The sequence below is a fragment of the Heloderma suspectum genome, chromosome 4 (assembly GCF_057233095.1).
Source record: "Heloderma suspectum isolate Gila_16-S chromosome 4, 16-S_ref, whole genome shotgun sequence".
Taxonomy (NCBI): Eukaryota; Metazoa; Chordata; class Lepidosauria; order Squamata; family Helodermatidae; genus Heloderma; species Heloderma suspectum.
Window position 1 is genome coordinate 167,287,069 of NC_139461.1, and position 15,806 is coordinate 167,302,874.

A 15,806-nucleotide genomic window follows, 5' to 3' on the forward strand; every position below is an offset into this window, starting at 1 on the left:
CCACTTTAAGGTAACAATAGTGTGTTCTGAGAGGTTGAAATGTTCTCTAAAGTGTATTTCTACAGAAGATACCTACTTTCCTGGTATATGACTGAATTTTTAAAAAGCTTTTAATACAGCAATCCTGAGCACGTCTACTCAGAAGTAAGTCCCATTGCATTTAGTGGGACTTATTCCCATGTAACTGTGTAAAGGATTGCTACCTAAATCTTCTGAAATTGTTAATATTGATAATTTAATTGGAAGAGGTCTACATAGGTATCTTAATGTTTTGAGGTGTGTGCACAGACAATTTGAGCATTTTGCAAGACATTTTGGATTGAAAGTGGCAGGTTGAATACTATATTTGGTATTTACTGAGTTACAAAGGTCTTACAATTTTTCCCATCTCATTTAGAATAATAGACCAGTCCAGTAGTATAGAAATTGCTTCTTTCCCAATCTACAAAGTGTTGTTCTGTGTCCGTGGACAAAATGGGACTTTGGAATGTGACTGCTTTGCATTTACTGAGAGCTTCTCTGACACCGATGAGTTCCAGATTCATGTCTTCTCGTGTGAAATTAAAGAGGCAGTGAGTAGAAATCATTATTTTAACTTTTTAATGACTGCATTACAAATATTTTAGTGGTCCTAATCTTTCAAATCAACTTATTGCATACAGTTTTATGTAAGATTGGTATTTGCATTTTGGAATTTTTGTACTTGAGCATTTCTGAGCCTAAAATTTCACATTATACCAGAATAAGGGCTACCGTGAGTGATACAGCTTATCCATCAGGTGTGACTAAGCCACACCAGTTTCTCTGACCTGTAATTCATATGAAAATGGTGTGATTAGAGCTGTGGGTGATCATGAGAGTCGTAGTTATCCTAAGGGCAGCTGCAGCATGCCTCAGCATGGTATACCCAGTTCATCAGAATGATGGAAAGAGGAGGGAGGGAAGGGGAAAAACCTTCTCTTACTGCAAACTTACAGTGCTGTTCCCCCCTGCCCCATCACTGCCAATTGAAAATAAGGATAGGAAGGGAGCAGTGTATGGTGGGGGTGGGGACTAGCAAGGATGGCTTTTGGGGAGGGAGGAAGCTTGTGTAGATGGGTAGGTTGCTTAGGAAACTTACCCAAATTCTTCAGATTTTTTTTTTCTGGAAGAGCTTGAGTAATTTCCTAGTTAATCCAAGGTGAGTTTGGGAGACTTCTAAAAACAGCACTGAAATACTAAGCATTGAAATGTGAAGCATTATTCACGTCATCCAATGCTCTAGACTTCTCTACTATTCTAAAGAGTGGAAAACTCAGAACAGCAGACCTGTAGTACTTCTCAAGCTGGTTTTATCAGTAAGATGCTTCCTGCTCCATATGAACATTCTGGCGATAAATGTAAGGTATAGTCATTGGATATTAGCCTCATTGGACAGGACCATGCTGGAAGAACTTCATTTACAGTTTAGCATCTTAAGTTTTCTAGTTGTTCTGTAAGGTGGATCTTGGACATTGAATTTGCCAAGTAATTTCTATGTACTCTTGTGTAATTTTTTTCTGTCTGTATATTTTCTGTGATACAAGATTCCCTCCTCTTCCCTTCCAATAGATTAAACAGACTATCACTTATCTCCAAGGGATAGAAAAGCATCTTTATTTACTAAGAGAAAAATTGCCTTTTTTATTAGAAGGGAAATTCTGCAAGGAAGAATTAATATGAAACATAAACATTTGGGGAATACCTAGATGCTAATGGTCCCTAATTTTGTCCTTCAAAGGCTGAGAATGTGTACCATTACTTGAATCTGGCTGTGACTATTTATTTTTACTGAGAAGTAAGATCCACAGTTTCAGTGGGGCTTTCTCCTGAGAAAAGGTGCTCAGGATTGTAATCTAAACGTAGGTTGTCATTTAAAAGCTCTGCTGCAAATAAGAGTTTTTATTTAAATTCATGAAGACAGTTATACCAAATTGTAGTGTAAAATGACTACTTAGGCTAATACTTTACAGCTGTACACTTGCGTTTGCTATCATAAATTTTTGGTTTCTCTACACTCATTTTCCTTTTCTTCCCTCACAATTCTCTTCTCTCCCCCCTTCTCTGCTTTCCCTGGATCTAATTTTAGGTCAGCCGAATTTTGTATAGTTTCTCAACAGCTTTCAAACGTTCCTCCAAACAAGCATCGGATCATGTAAAGGATACTATTGTTCCAACTCCTGACAGTGATATATTCACTTTCACTGTTTCTTTGGAGGTCAAAGAAGATGATGGTAAAGGAAATTTCAGGTAGATGGAAAGACTGAAGAAAATAGGGGCAAACCCACCTCTGCAATTAAATTATTTTGTTCATTTTATTAAATTTATTGTCTGCCCTTCCTCAAAGGAGCTCAGCACAGCATACATTGTGTTCTCAGTCAGGGTGCAAGCATGGGTGGGAAGAAATGGGTATGGTTTACTGGGGCTTTACTGGTGGTCTGGTCGAGGCCACCAGCCTAGTACTATGCAGAAAAAAGGCTATATTTGTGTCCAGATCTAGCAGGATTCGCTGGAGCCTATCGGAAGCAGGGTTAGAACAGGATAATCAACTTTCTGTACAATGAGCTGTAGCGTGCCTTCAGTATATAACAGTATAGTTCATGGCTTTGCTTTGAAAGGCTTCAGTTTTTCTGAAGTAAGTGAACTTAAATTTATATCAGAGATCTTTTGAGAGTTTGCTGCTTTTCTGTTCATGAATCTTGCTTATCATGTGCTAATGGACTTCTATTACTTTTTAGTCCGGTACCAAAGGACAGAGAGAAATTTTATTTCAAGCTAAAGCAGGGACTTGAGAAGAAGGTTGTAATCACCGTACAACAGACTTCCAACAAAGAATTAGCTATTGAAAGGTAATAATAGAAACTGTAATTATGGAAATGCTTTGTAGTAATATTTTCAATGTCCTTCCATAGTGGTAGCACAGCAAAACCAAAAGGATTGTAAGTGAATAAATTCTGCACCAATCCTCCATCATATACTTCGGTTTGTTTGTTTGTGGTTCTGGTTCAAAGTGTTAGTCTTCATCTTTAAAAGCCTGAATCTGGGTTCTCCAGCATGGTGTCCGTGGCCATCAGTGTGCCCTTGGAACTATTGCTGCCCACCAGGTTCCTTGCCCCTCCTGATCTTGAGTCTGTTTTAAAGATTTTTTATTAAACTTTTTTTGAACTGTAAGGTTGGTATATTGCAAAGCAGAGTTCTAGCCTCCAATGCCATCTTTATTTCTGATAAGGCCTTGGGGCTTCATGTGGACCCCCAAAACACTCTTAGAAAATAAACATGGTGGGTGGCTGCAGCTCAACACTTAATTTTGAAGCATGCCCAGCCACCGAGGAAAGAGAAGAACAACTCTGGGGGCTGTGTCCTTGGGGCTGGAGGGAGTAGTAGAGAGCGAAGGGAGTGTTTTGCCTTGCTGTTCTCTGTGGCTGTTGCCTTTGTGTGTGTGCAGGGGTGGGGTGTTAGCTGGCTTGTTTTGGTATGCTGTGTGTTTTGCCTGGGTGTGGTGTGTGTTTTGCCTGGGTGCGTGTTTCTCTGAGCATTGCCAGTTTGAAATGGGTATTTTGCTGTGCATTGTGGGGGCAAACATGTGATTTGGCATTTGATTTACCACTGCTTTGTATCCAGTTTCTTGGCCAAGTTACTTGTTTCTGAGCCTCAGCAACTTGCCTTCTGTGAAATGAGTGTTGGAGCAGAAAAATGTAATTTTGTGTCTTAAACCTCAATCCACACCTCTGTCTTGTACTTGGGAAAGTAAATTTCTTCAAAATCTTTCACTCTTGCCAGTTTGCTTTCTTGGAAATGGGTGTTTTGTGACCAGCTGCTCCTACCTTGGCAGTCATGTTGTGAGAGCACCTATGACTCTCGCAGCATTCCCGATGTGCTCACTGACCCCAAAAGGTTAGGGACTGCAGCCTAAATGATATGGGACATGGTTATTTAAAAGGCTACCTGCACATATATGAACCTGGATGGGTCTTAAGATGGGCCTCAGAGGCTTTATGCTCACCAGGAAAGATTAGATTGGCTACCAGGGACCAAATATAAGTGGTGGCTTTATATTTGTGGAATTCTCACCCTCAAGATCTGTGTGGGACCTCTCTTTGAATGTTTTTAAATGGATTATGGAGACTCATTACTTTGGTGCAGCTTTTCCTTGAATGTTTTTATGCTGGCCGTTTGTTTTACTTGCTGTTCAGGTGTTTAATTTTGTACAACAGCTTTGTTGTATTGTTTTTATATTGCCGATTGTAAGATGGTTTATGAGGATTAATTATAGAACGTAAAAAGAGAGTGCCAACAGCACCAAAAGCTAACTGCGTTGCTCCAGACAGAGACACACATTTCCATCCATTCCTGCATTTTCTACGGTGCTTCGTTCCAGACAGACACACAGTGTGTCACTGTGAGGTGTGATGCACTTTGTGCTGTTGTGGTGCTGGGAGGCCTATTTAGGTATTTCTCAGATTTTAAATTGTGCACCCTGCCTCCTGAAGCTCTTGTTCACTGCTCAGTGTGGGTGGGGAAAACAGGTACCTTGAGGAAGGATTGAATCTCCCCTTCCCCCTGGCAACTACTTTTAAGCAAAGGAAAGTTGTCTGGAATCCCGGTCTTGCATATCTTGCATAACATCTACTAGTTTTGGCCTTTAATGCAAAGAGACTCGAGGAACTTCTGAACAGATTTTCTTAAATTGCATTTAAAAAGATGCTCCACTAGGTGGCAATGTTCTCATAAGATTTTAAACATATTTTAGGTGTTCTATAGGAAAGTCAGCAAGTTCTTACTAATGATTGATTTTTGATGCACTTATGGGTTGTTGTTTATTCGGTCAGTCGCTTCCGACTCTTCGTGACTTCATGGAGCAGCCCACGACAGAGCTTCCTGTCGGCCGTCGCCACCCCCAGCTCCCCCAAGGTCGAGTCGGTCACCTCCAGAATATCATCCATCCATCTTGCCCTTGGTCGGCCCCTCTTCCTTTTGCCTTCCACTTTCCCTAGCATCAGCATCTTCTCCAGGCTATCCTGTCTTCTCATGATGTGGCCAAAGTACTTCAGTTTTGCCTTTAATATCATTCCCTCAAGTGAGCAGTCTGGCTTTATTTCCTGGAGTATGGACTGCTTTGATCATCCTGCAGTCCAAGGCACTCTCAGAATTTTCCTCCAGCACCACAGTTCAAAAGCATCTATCTTCCTTCACTCAGCCTTCCTTATGGTCCAGCTCTCTCAGCCATAGGTTACTATGGGGAATACCATTGCTTTAAGTATGCGGACCTTTGTTGTCAGTGTGATGTCTCTGCTCTTAACTATTTTATCAAGATTTGTCATTGCTGTCCTCCCAAGAAGTAAACGTCTTCTGATTTCCTGGCTGCAGTCAGCGTCTGCAGGAATCTTTGCGCCTAGAAAGACAAAGTCTGTCACTACCTCCACGTTTTCTCCCTCTATTTGCCAGTTATCAATCAAGCTGGTTGCCATAATCTTGGTTTTTTTGAGGTTTAACTGCAACTCAGCTTTTGCACTTTCTTCTTTCACCTTCGTCATGAGGTTCCTCAGCTCGTCCTCGCTTTCAGCCATCAAAGTGGTATCATCTGCATATCTGAGATTGTTAATGTTTCTTCCAGCGATTTTAACTCCAGCCTTGGCTTCATCAAGCCCAGCACATCGCATGATGTGTTCTACATACAGGTTGAATAGGTAGGGTGAGAGTATACAGCCCTGCCGTACTCCTTTCCCAATCTTAAGCCAGTCGGTTGTTCCATTGTCTGTTCTTACCGTTGCTACTTGGTCGTTATACAGATTCCTCAGGAGGCAGGCAAGATGACTTGGTATCCCCATACCACCAAGAACTTGCCACAATTTGTTATGATCCACACAGTCAAAGGCTTTAGAATAGTCAATGAAACAGAAATAGATGTTTTTCTGAAACTCCCTGGCTTTCTCCATTATCCAGTGGATATTGGCAATTTGGTCTGTAGTTTCTCTGCCTTTTCGAAACCCAGCTTGTACATCTGGCAATTCTCGTTCCATGAATTGCTGGAGTCTACCTTGCAAGATCTTGAGCATTACCTTACTGGCATGTGAAATAAGTGCCACTGTTCGATAGTCTGAACATTCATTGGTGCTTCCCTTTTTTGGTATAGGGATATAAGTTGATTTTTTCCAATCTGTTGGCCATTCTTGTGTTTTCCAAATTTGCTGGCATATGGCATGCATCACCTTGACAGCATCATCTTGCAAGATTTTAAACAGTTCAACTGGGATACCGTCATCTCCTGCTGCCTTGTTATTAGCAATGCTTCTTAAGGCCCATTCAACCTCACTCTTCAGGATGTCTGTCTCTACCTCACTGATCACACTGTCAAATCTATCCCCGATATTGTTATCTTTCCTATACAGATCTTCCATATATTCTTGCCACTTTTTCTTGATCTCTTCTGCTTCTATTAGGTCCTTACCATCTTTGTTTTTGATCATACCCATTTTTGCCTGGAATTTACCTCCGATGTTTCTAATTTTCTGGAAGAGGTCTCTTGTCCTTCCTATTCTGTTATCTTCTTCCGCTTCCGCGCATTGCTTGTTTAAAAATAATTCCTGATCTCTTCTGGCTAACCTCTGGAATTTTGCATTTAATTGGGCATATCTTCCCCCTATCACTGTTGCCTTTTGCTTTCCTTCTTTCTTGGGCTGCTTCCAGTGTCTCAGCAGACAGCCATCTTGCCTTCTTGGTTTTCTTTTTCTTTGGGACGTTTTTTGTTGCCGCCTCCTGAACAATGTTGCGAACTTCTGTCCATAGTTCTTCTGGGACCCTATCTACTAAATCTAGTCCCTTAAATCTATTCTTCACCTCCACTGCATATTCATTAGGAATATTCGTGAGCTCATATCTAACTGATCTGTGGGTCTTCCCTATTCTCTTTAGTCTGATTCTAAATGGTGCAATAAGAAGTTCGTGATCTGAACTACAATCAGCTCCAGGTCTTGTTTTTACCAACTGCATAGATGTCTGCCACCTTTGGCTACAAAGGATGTAGTCAATCTGATTTCGGTGTCGACCGTCCGGTGAAGTCCATGTATAAAGTCATCTCTTAGGTTGTTGGAAGAGAGTGTTTGTTATGCACAGTGAGTTGTCTTGGCAAAATTCTATCAGCCTATGTTCTGCTTCATTTTGTTCTCCCAGACCATGCTTGCCTGTAATTCCAGGTGTTGTTTGACTATCCATCTTAGCATTCCAGTCTCCTGTAATGAAAATAACATCTTTTTTTGGCGTACTATCCAGTAGGTGCTGCAGATCCTCATAGAACTGATCTACTTCTGCTTCTTCAGCATCTGTGGTTGGGGCGTATATTTGGATCACTGTGATGTTAAATGGCTTACCCTGAATTCAAATTGAGATCATTCTGTCATTTTTTGGATTGTATCCAAGCACTGCTTTAGCCACTTTATTATTAATTATGAAGGCTACTCCATTTCTACTGTGGTCCTCTTGTCCACAGTAGTAGATCTGGTGGTCATCTGATGTGAAATGGCCCATTCCAGTCCATTTCAGTTCACTGACACCCAAAATGTCTATCTTTAATCTTGACATCTCCCCAATAACCACATCCAATTTGCCCTGGCTCACAGATCTTACATTCCAGATTCCTGTGGTGTTTCGATCTTTAGAACTTTGGATTCGTCGTTCACCACCAGCACCATCGGCTGCTAGCTGTCCTTTTGGCTTTGAGCTAGCTGCGTCATCACATCTGGGGCTAGTTGAACTTATCCTCTGTTCCTCCCCAGTAGCATTTTGACCATCTTCCGACCTGGGAGTCCCATCTTCCAATGGTATACTGACATATCTCTGGTTGTACTGATCCATTTAGTTTTCATGGCAAGAATACTGGGGTGGGTTGCCATTTCCTTCCCCAGGGATCGTATTTAGTCTGACGTCTCTGCCATGACCTTCCCGTCTTGGGTGTCCCTTCACGGTTTAGCTCATGATGTCATTGAGGTGCTCAAGCTCCAGCACCACGACAAGGTAACGATCTCCTTTGCTGAAGACTTATGGGTTAGATGAGGGCTAATAAACTGAAGCTGAATCCTGATAAGACAGTGACTCTATGGATGGGCGGTTCCCAGGTCTGGGAATTGGTGTGTTTGGCTGTTCTGGACAGAGTTGCACTCCCTCTGAAGGAACGGGTATGTAGTTTGGGGGCGCTTCTAGATCCATCCTTGTCACTGGATGCCCAGATGACCTCTGGCCTGGAGCTTCCATTACCAACTTTGGTTGGTAAACCAACTACTGCCTGTTCCTGGATAAGGACAGCCTAGGTACGGTGATTCACGCACTGGTAACCTCACGATTAGAGTACTATAATGCACTCTATGTGGGGCTGCCTGGTTCAGAAGCAGTAGCTAGTGCAGAATGCACAAGCTATGATGCTCAGTGGATCACCTAATTATACACATAATACACCTGTATTAAAAGAATAGCACTGGCTGCCTATTAGCTAGTGAACCATGGCCAAGGTTTTTATATATATTTATTTTCAAAGTCCTAAACAACTCGTGACCGGAATACTTAGCCAACTGCCAAATTGACAAATGTACCAGATTGACCCCTGAAATCCTCCGTGGAGGCCTTATTGGTCATCTCATGACCAACAGTGTGTTAGTGTGTCATTGGATAACGTAAATGGGCTTTCTCAGTATTGTCTCCCACCCTCAGGAAAACTCACTCCCATGTGTGGTTCGAGAAGCAGAAACTATAGTGAGCTTCAGATGCTTCTTGAAAACACATTTGCTTACTCAGGCTTTCCCTGACTTGTAATTCATTAGGACACTGCTCTGTTTTACTTATTATTTTAAATTGGTTTTAATTGGTTTTTATATTGTATGGGTTTTTATGTAAACTGCTTGGAGATCTTGGGATTTCAAGTGGTATAGAAGTAGTTTAAATAATTTTTTTAAACCCTCATTGTTGTATACATTTATTTAAGTATAGAATTGCAACTGTTTCTGCATATTTTATTGATTTTTAAAATTGATATAATTATAAATATTTTTTATCAGAAGCAAAAATTTTAGACAAGAGAAGCATAAGAACATCATTACGTATCTGTAATACTAGCCCAGTTTGGACATAATGATAAGCCAGGCTTGTGTGTGCAGTTCAGTTGCCCTCGCTAAACAAAGCATGGGTCTTCTGTCCATGTTTTCTTTACATATGAGCATTACATGTGAGCTAAGCAGGCCAGAGTCATTAACCAACAACAGAGCAGGCAGATCTATAGGAGGGAGATGTTTTGGGGGAGGGAAATATATTAACCTTTCATGGTTCTCTTCTCTTCCTCCTCCTCTTCCTCCCCCCTCCCCCCCCCATTAACAAACTTTATTGAGATGGTAATCCGCTCTGCTCTGGTTTTCTTCTAAATGCTCTGTTCCATTTTTGCCAATTCACTATTTTTTTTTAGGATGTTATTTTGCTAACGTTCTGCTGAAGTTAAATTCTGAATTCTGGGAGGGTCCTCAACCTTGGAATGGGTGTGAAGCTTTTTATTGGCCTTGCTTGAGCAAAGGATGGGGCTAACCCTTTGTTGCCTATTCTGCCTGCCTGCCTGCCTGCCGGCCAGCCAGAATGGAACCTCAGAGTAAGTTTGACTTTCCAATTTTATTCGAGGCAGCTACAAATACACCCACTTTTAAAGAGGATTAATTAACTCATGGACAAAACCAATTGTTCTCTTCCACCCCTCTCCCACCCAGCTCTGTTAAAGGCCATGAAGGAGAAGGGGCAAGCAAACATGTGGTAGGCTGAACCTCTCCAAACAACCACATCCTCTGGCTACAGTAAATTAAATGTATGTTCATAGCACTAGCATTAGGCTGTGGTTCTCCTGTTTAAATGGAAAACTGTGGTTGATAAGATGTTTTTATAATTCAGCTTTTTAAAAGTGACTTTTTCTTGTGTTTACTTCTAAATGTCGTTTACAGGTGCTTTGGGATGCTGCTAAGTCCAGGTCGAAATGTCAAAAACAGTGACATGCACTTACTAGATATGGTAATAATTGTCTTGTATAACTAGTAGAGACTATGGGATACAGTTCAGTTTCCACCCTACGGGTTGTGTCAAGGTATCCATGATTCTGTCTTGCAAAATCCACCTGAATGTTACATAGCTTGTCATGGAATCAGAAATAGAAATGTTTGTTTCTTTGTGAGAACATGTCTTTTGACATGAGAACTAAAAACTGAGTGGGATTTGAAATTCTCATGCTTATAATGGTGTGTATTTCCCAGGATATGCTGCAGCTGTGTGGAAAATCCTTAATTAGTTCTCTACATCTGGATTTTATTACATGAAATTGAGTCCCTTTTATTATGCACCTTCAAAATTAAAAATATTAGCCCAGTGGTTAGATGATACAGATGAATTACCTGTTCGTATTTTGGAGCCAACTTGTTCTAATTCCCTTCCAATCCTTTCCCGGGGCATACCACAGGAATTTTAAGGAAATTCAGGTTTTCTTGAGACCAAACATGTCCAAACATGTAAAAGATAAAAATGTGGGCAAAGAACTAACCATATTTGAAAAGATGATGAGCCAAAGGTACAACACTAAGACATAGTTATCTCATATTTATTGGCTATTAATTGCAGCAGATAATAATAAAGGAAATTGTTTTAAGTTAAAATGGAAAAAGGTGTTAGGCATAGACATTTCTGTGGATCACTGAAGATACATGTTCTAGAAGAATCCTAAAATCTTCCCATGCATTAATTTACAAGAAAATATTTACTGTTGGTATATGACACCACAAAAACTGGCAAAGATATACCCTCACATTAGTAGTGCTTGTTGGAAATGTGGGGAAACCAGTGCAGATTTGCTTAACACATGGCAGACTTGCGAAAAATAAAAATCAGAAATTTCTGGGAAATAGTTATAGGCCATTTGAACAGAATGATTGGATACGTACATCTTGTTTAGGTATGTCAATGATATTGTAAGGAACAACCATGTGGAATTGGTAGGAAATCTTTTAATAGCTGTAAAATTAGTCGTAGCTGCTAAATGGAGATTAGCTTGCACTCTTTCTTTGAAGGAATGGATTAACAAGATATGGTACATTGCCTCATTGGTTAAATTAACAGAATTTGTTCGATGCCTGAAGGCAGAAAACAAAAACAAAAATTTGAACAACTTTGGATGCCATTTATTTCTAATAAATGACAATTTAGTGATGTGGACACTGGATTGCTATGTATCTGTTGTGAAAGACAGGAAAATTAGGAAGACTTAGAGCTGGTTCATATGTGTCAGGAGCGCCCTGGCGGCCTCTTTCAGTCTACTCCAATAGCTAACTCAAGACACAGACAAAAGGATTCTTTTCAAGGCTTTAATCCCTTTTCAGCTTAATAACTCTTTCAGATGCTAATCACCAGCGACTAAGCAATGAACAGCAGAGTAGCCTATGCTCCGGGTTAGGCAGTTGGTCCCCGTTTGAAGGAGAATCACGGGAAGACCCTGAACTTAAGGGCTAGGGAGAGTTCCTCCCACTTTCCCTTGGGTCCTCAGGATGCGACCCTTGCTTGCGCGACAAACGAGCGCTGCGCCTCCTTTCTTTGCCCTCCAGCTGTTGTCGCTGTCAGCATCGAGCGTCCAGTGAGCCCCCATCCTGCACTCTCTCGCTGCCAGGGTCACTGTCTATCTCAGGAATGCTGGCAGGAGGAATCTCTGCCAGCTGCTGTGCCTGTGAGAGATGAGCGCGCTCTTCTCCCATGGATTGCTGTTCCTCCTCAGAATCAGAACTGCTCTGGGGTTCAGTGGGCTCGGTTTCCACCCTGACAGTATGACATGACAGCCCACTGTGGTTTAATTTACCTGTGGGGTCTATCACATCATGCTGAGCATCTGTGGGCACCATTTTTGCATGGTGCCTGCAGATGCCTGGTTTGCCATGTCTTGTCGTGTCATGCGAACCCAAGTGACAGGGGTTGTTTGAGGGTTAGGCAACCCTCAAATTACCCTAAAACAAGCTATGGGTTATTTTAGGGTTGTCTGATACTCCAACAACTGCTGCTGCCTGGGTTCATGCAATATGACAAGCCAGGCGCCATGCAAAAATGTTGCTGGCGGGCACCTGGCATGACATGGTAGTCCCAGTGGACTATCGTGTTGTGCGAACTAGGTCTTTGAATGCTTGGTGACTGTCACTTGTGTAGAATCCCTTGAGCATCCAGGCTATATGTTTTATTCTGTGTTTGTGACTTTTTTTGTAACAAATGTGATATTTTGTTAGTTTGTACATTATAATAGTAACTAAAAAAAGAAAGTGAGTCCTTCATTAAAAGAGAGTCACTTTCCAATGATTTTTTTGATGTCTCAACAGGTCTCACAACAGGCTTGTTTTCTTAGAAGCAGGTAGCTGGCTGCGAAGGTCTCTAGCTTTATTATTTAAATGGCAGGCTAGAACCATTGCCCCATATCCCCTCATCAGATCTGCTCATAGCAGGCTAAGATTGCTTGCAAGCAATTTTTGTGCTATTTTTTGTTGGTGAAATCTGTACATGTACGGCAATCAGTATAAGATTATCCCAGGAGCAGGAAGGGCAAGGAGGACTCTTCCCCCCCCCCCCCGCTCCATCCCTGAGTAGTATGAAGGTACATGGGCAGTGCAATCCTATGGGCATCCAAGGAGCACTGAAAATCCTATGCTGTGCCAGCAAACGCCTGGCAGAGCAGGAGGAGTGACGGAGGCTATCTTTGCCTCTCCATCCTCCTTTCTGCTGATATTCCACTAGATGTGCTTTTGAGTGTGTCTAATAGAGTCGTGGGGCAGGGATGGGAGCTGCATAGTTTTATGATCCTGTAAGTCCTCGTCAACTCTCCTACTTGCCTCCTTCCTCCTCATTTGCATCCTCAAGAGCCTGCAGTGGTTTCTGGGGCTCTTGCAAGGGGTGGTGGTGGGAAATCCTCATTTGAATTTTCCCTCCTGAGGTTGTACCAGTATCTACAGCCTCAGAGGGGGAACTCCTCAGTATCCTATGATCCCTGGGATGTTCTCCCAGGGACCATAGTATTGCTTTCTAAGATTTCTAGTTGACTAAGGGCAAAGATGAATATAACAATTATTTCAAAAGTAACTATTATTAAACAATAAACAAATAATAGTTTTCTTGCCTACCTGATTTACTTCTCCAGAGAGTTGAATTAAAACAGGCATAATATATGATGTATAGAATACTATGAAATTGTACAGGGAGTGGTTTCTTGACACATTTTCAAAATATTCTAAACTTTCCTATATCATTAATTTTATGAAGTGTTGTGGACTGATTTTTGTGATATGTAAAGTCAAGAATTGTGGATGGGCTGTAAATTATGCCGTGACTTAGGCTGCTTAAATTTTAGGATCTAGGATTAACTTCTAAAACATTGTGTCAGTTCTTGTATCTAATGCTTTCCTCCAGATACCATTTTTAGGACTACTTAGTGCAGGAGCTTTGTACAAAAATAGTGTATTTCTGGCTACCAGCTGCATATTTCACATGAAAGTCATATGCATATGGACATTTGGAAATCACCTGAGTGATACTTTATTGCAGCACAGATGAAACAGATAAGACTCTCTGAAGTTGGTGGGAGTACTCATGAGTAAATGTACATCATTGCATCTTTATGTTAAAAAGACCCTTTAAATTTGGGTTCTTTTTCTGAAGGTAGATCCCTTCACTGATGTTTTTATTTTCACAGGCATCACATATGATGCTTGTGAACTGCTGACTTCCATATTTATAAAATTTCTACGTAGTATATGCAGCTGACAGCCATAAGTACATTATTTTGGCTCTGCCTGGTGTTCATTCAGTAACTGGGGAAAAAACACTATTACAAATGAACCAAACTCAGGAGCCGCTTATAGTAAAGATCTCTTTAGTTTGTTTCAGTTGTGACTTTTAAAAACAGCATGTGTTCCATGTGCATTTGATGGTTGTCCAGATATACAATTGGAAATTGAGACAATCCTGAAGAAAATTTTTGTGTTTTTAGGAGTCCATGGGGAAAAGCTCTGATGGAAAAGCTTACATTATTACTGGGATTTGGAATCCTAACACACCTACCTTTTTAGTTCTAAACGAAGAAACTCCTAAGGGTAATTATTATTTTTTTATTTATTTACTGTATTTTTATCCCACTTTCCAGACAATTATTGTCTTCCAAAGCAGCTCACATCAATAAAACAGAGAGAGAGGCCCTTCTATCAGACTTAGAAAGTAAAAAAGCTTGACACACAAGCAAAGGAGAGTGGAGGGAAAAGGAAGAGGAGTGAGAAGTTTTTTTCAAGGCTATACGCAGGCATTTAAATGCACCTAGGGCCAAGCTAATCTTCCCTGGCGATTGGTGGCTCTTGTTCCTTTGGCTGATGGATACAGCCAAAGTGCACTTTCCCCTTGCTTAAATAATGCATTTAAAATTATATTTGTCAACCTGGTAGTTTATATAATCCCAGGACTACAAGTGAATTTAAGATCTCATGCTCTTCTCCTCTAGGCAGGATTCTTCCCAACATACAGAATTATTTCTGAAGTACTTCAGCACTATTGTAAGTTAGGTTAAAAAGAACAAACCATATGCACAGTCTTCCAATAGAAAAAGAAGACAGTTAGGGGAAGGGTAGAAACACAAGGGGAAGGAGACAGAGATCAGAGGTTAAAAACTTGGGAGAAGAAGCATGTTTTCTAATGCTCTTTAAATACTTGAAAAAAGGTAGAGATGTGTGTGGCAAATCAGGTAAATCTTATTTGCACTACCCAGCCCCTGCAGTAAAATAGGAAATTCAATAATTAGGTGCCTCCAAGAGAATTCTGGATTAAAATAATGGGATTCCAAAGGTCAATGTGATGCAGCTCGGTCTCTTGGCAGAGGAGTAATTAAACTTATTTTGAGCCTTCCCAGATGGGAGACAGAAGTACAGGCAGTTAGTAATTGATGATTGGCTTATTGGCTCATTAGTATTCCTTACTGGTAAGAAAGGAATCCAAATAGTAGGTGTCAGGTTTTGCACTTGAGACTCCAAGGGTTCAGTAATACGATAGGCACTCTGTCAACGTCCATATTAGATTTACAGCGATTTAGCACTCACGGAATTATAAATAGCCTTATAAAACCATTAGGGGCATCATAAGACAGGAATGCAATCAGATAAGGTACCAGGAGGGAATTTCTCAAATCATAAATACAAGAGAGATGTTTTGGAAAAAAAATACACTTATAGGACAGGATGAAATCAAAGAAATTATCCTTGTGCTGCATAGTTACCTGTAACATGTTATGGGATGCTGCAATGTTTTTATATGTATGTTGTTATGAGCATCGACGTTGTGAAGAGGTTTTAATTTCAGCAGTACTGTTTAGACATAAGTGATTTAGGAATAGAATTGTATCTTTAAGAATATGTCTTAATGAAATAAATAAATAAATGAAGTAAAAATACACTAGACAAGTTTAAGACAATGCAAAGAGAATATAAGAAAGATTTTGAATGCACAACATTGGGAGCTATCTTTTTGGATCAGCAATCCCCAGTGTTTCCTGTAGACAAACCCAGTAAGCCTGAAACTAACAATTGTGTTTTGCTCTGTTTGAAGCGTTCACTTTAGATGATTTTGAATATGACATAGATTATACTTGAATCTATGCAAGTATAAATTTTGTATTTAATATTGTTATTTTGATATTTTTATAGTAAAGAAACAAAAGACAGATCTTTTCTGAGAAAGTGATTTCTGGAAATAGAAAACTCTGTATGTCC

The 15,806-nt window shown here is 40.5% G+C and overlaps 1 protein-coding gene across 5 annotated transcripts in view; it reads left to right on the forward strand.

Annotated features, from left to right (window-relative positions):
* RABGAP1L (RAB GTPase activating protein 1 like) overlaps positions 1 to 15,806 on the forward strand; it is a 280,035-nt gene that overhangs the window by 26,473 nt on the left and 237,756 nt on the right. For all 5 annotated transcript variants that reach the window (XM_084851202.1, XM_084851207.1, XM_084851206.1 and 2 more), the window contains 5 exons: positions 398 to 572; positions 2,108 to 2,268; positions 2,757 to 2,867; positions 9,984 to 10,050; positions 14,045 to 14,147. In XM_084851202.1, the coding sequence (XP_084707328.1) occupies positions 398 to 572; positions 2,108 to 2,268; positions 2,757 to 2,867; positions 9,984 to 10,050; positions 14,045 to 14,147 (617 nt within the window). The remainder of the gene's footprint in view (positions 1 to 397; positions 573 to 2,107; positions 2,269 to 2,756; positions 2,868 to 9,983; positions 10,051 to 14,044; positions 14,148 to 15,806) is intronic.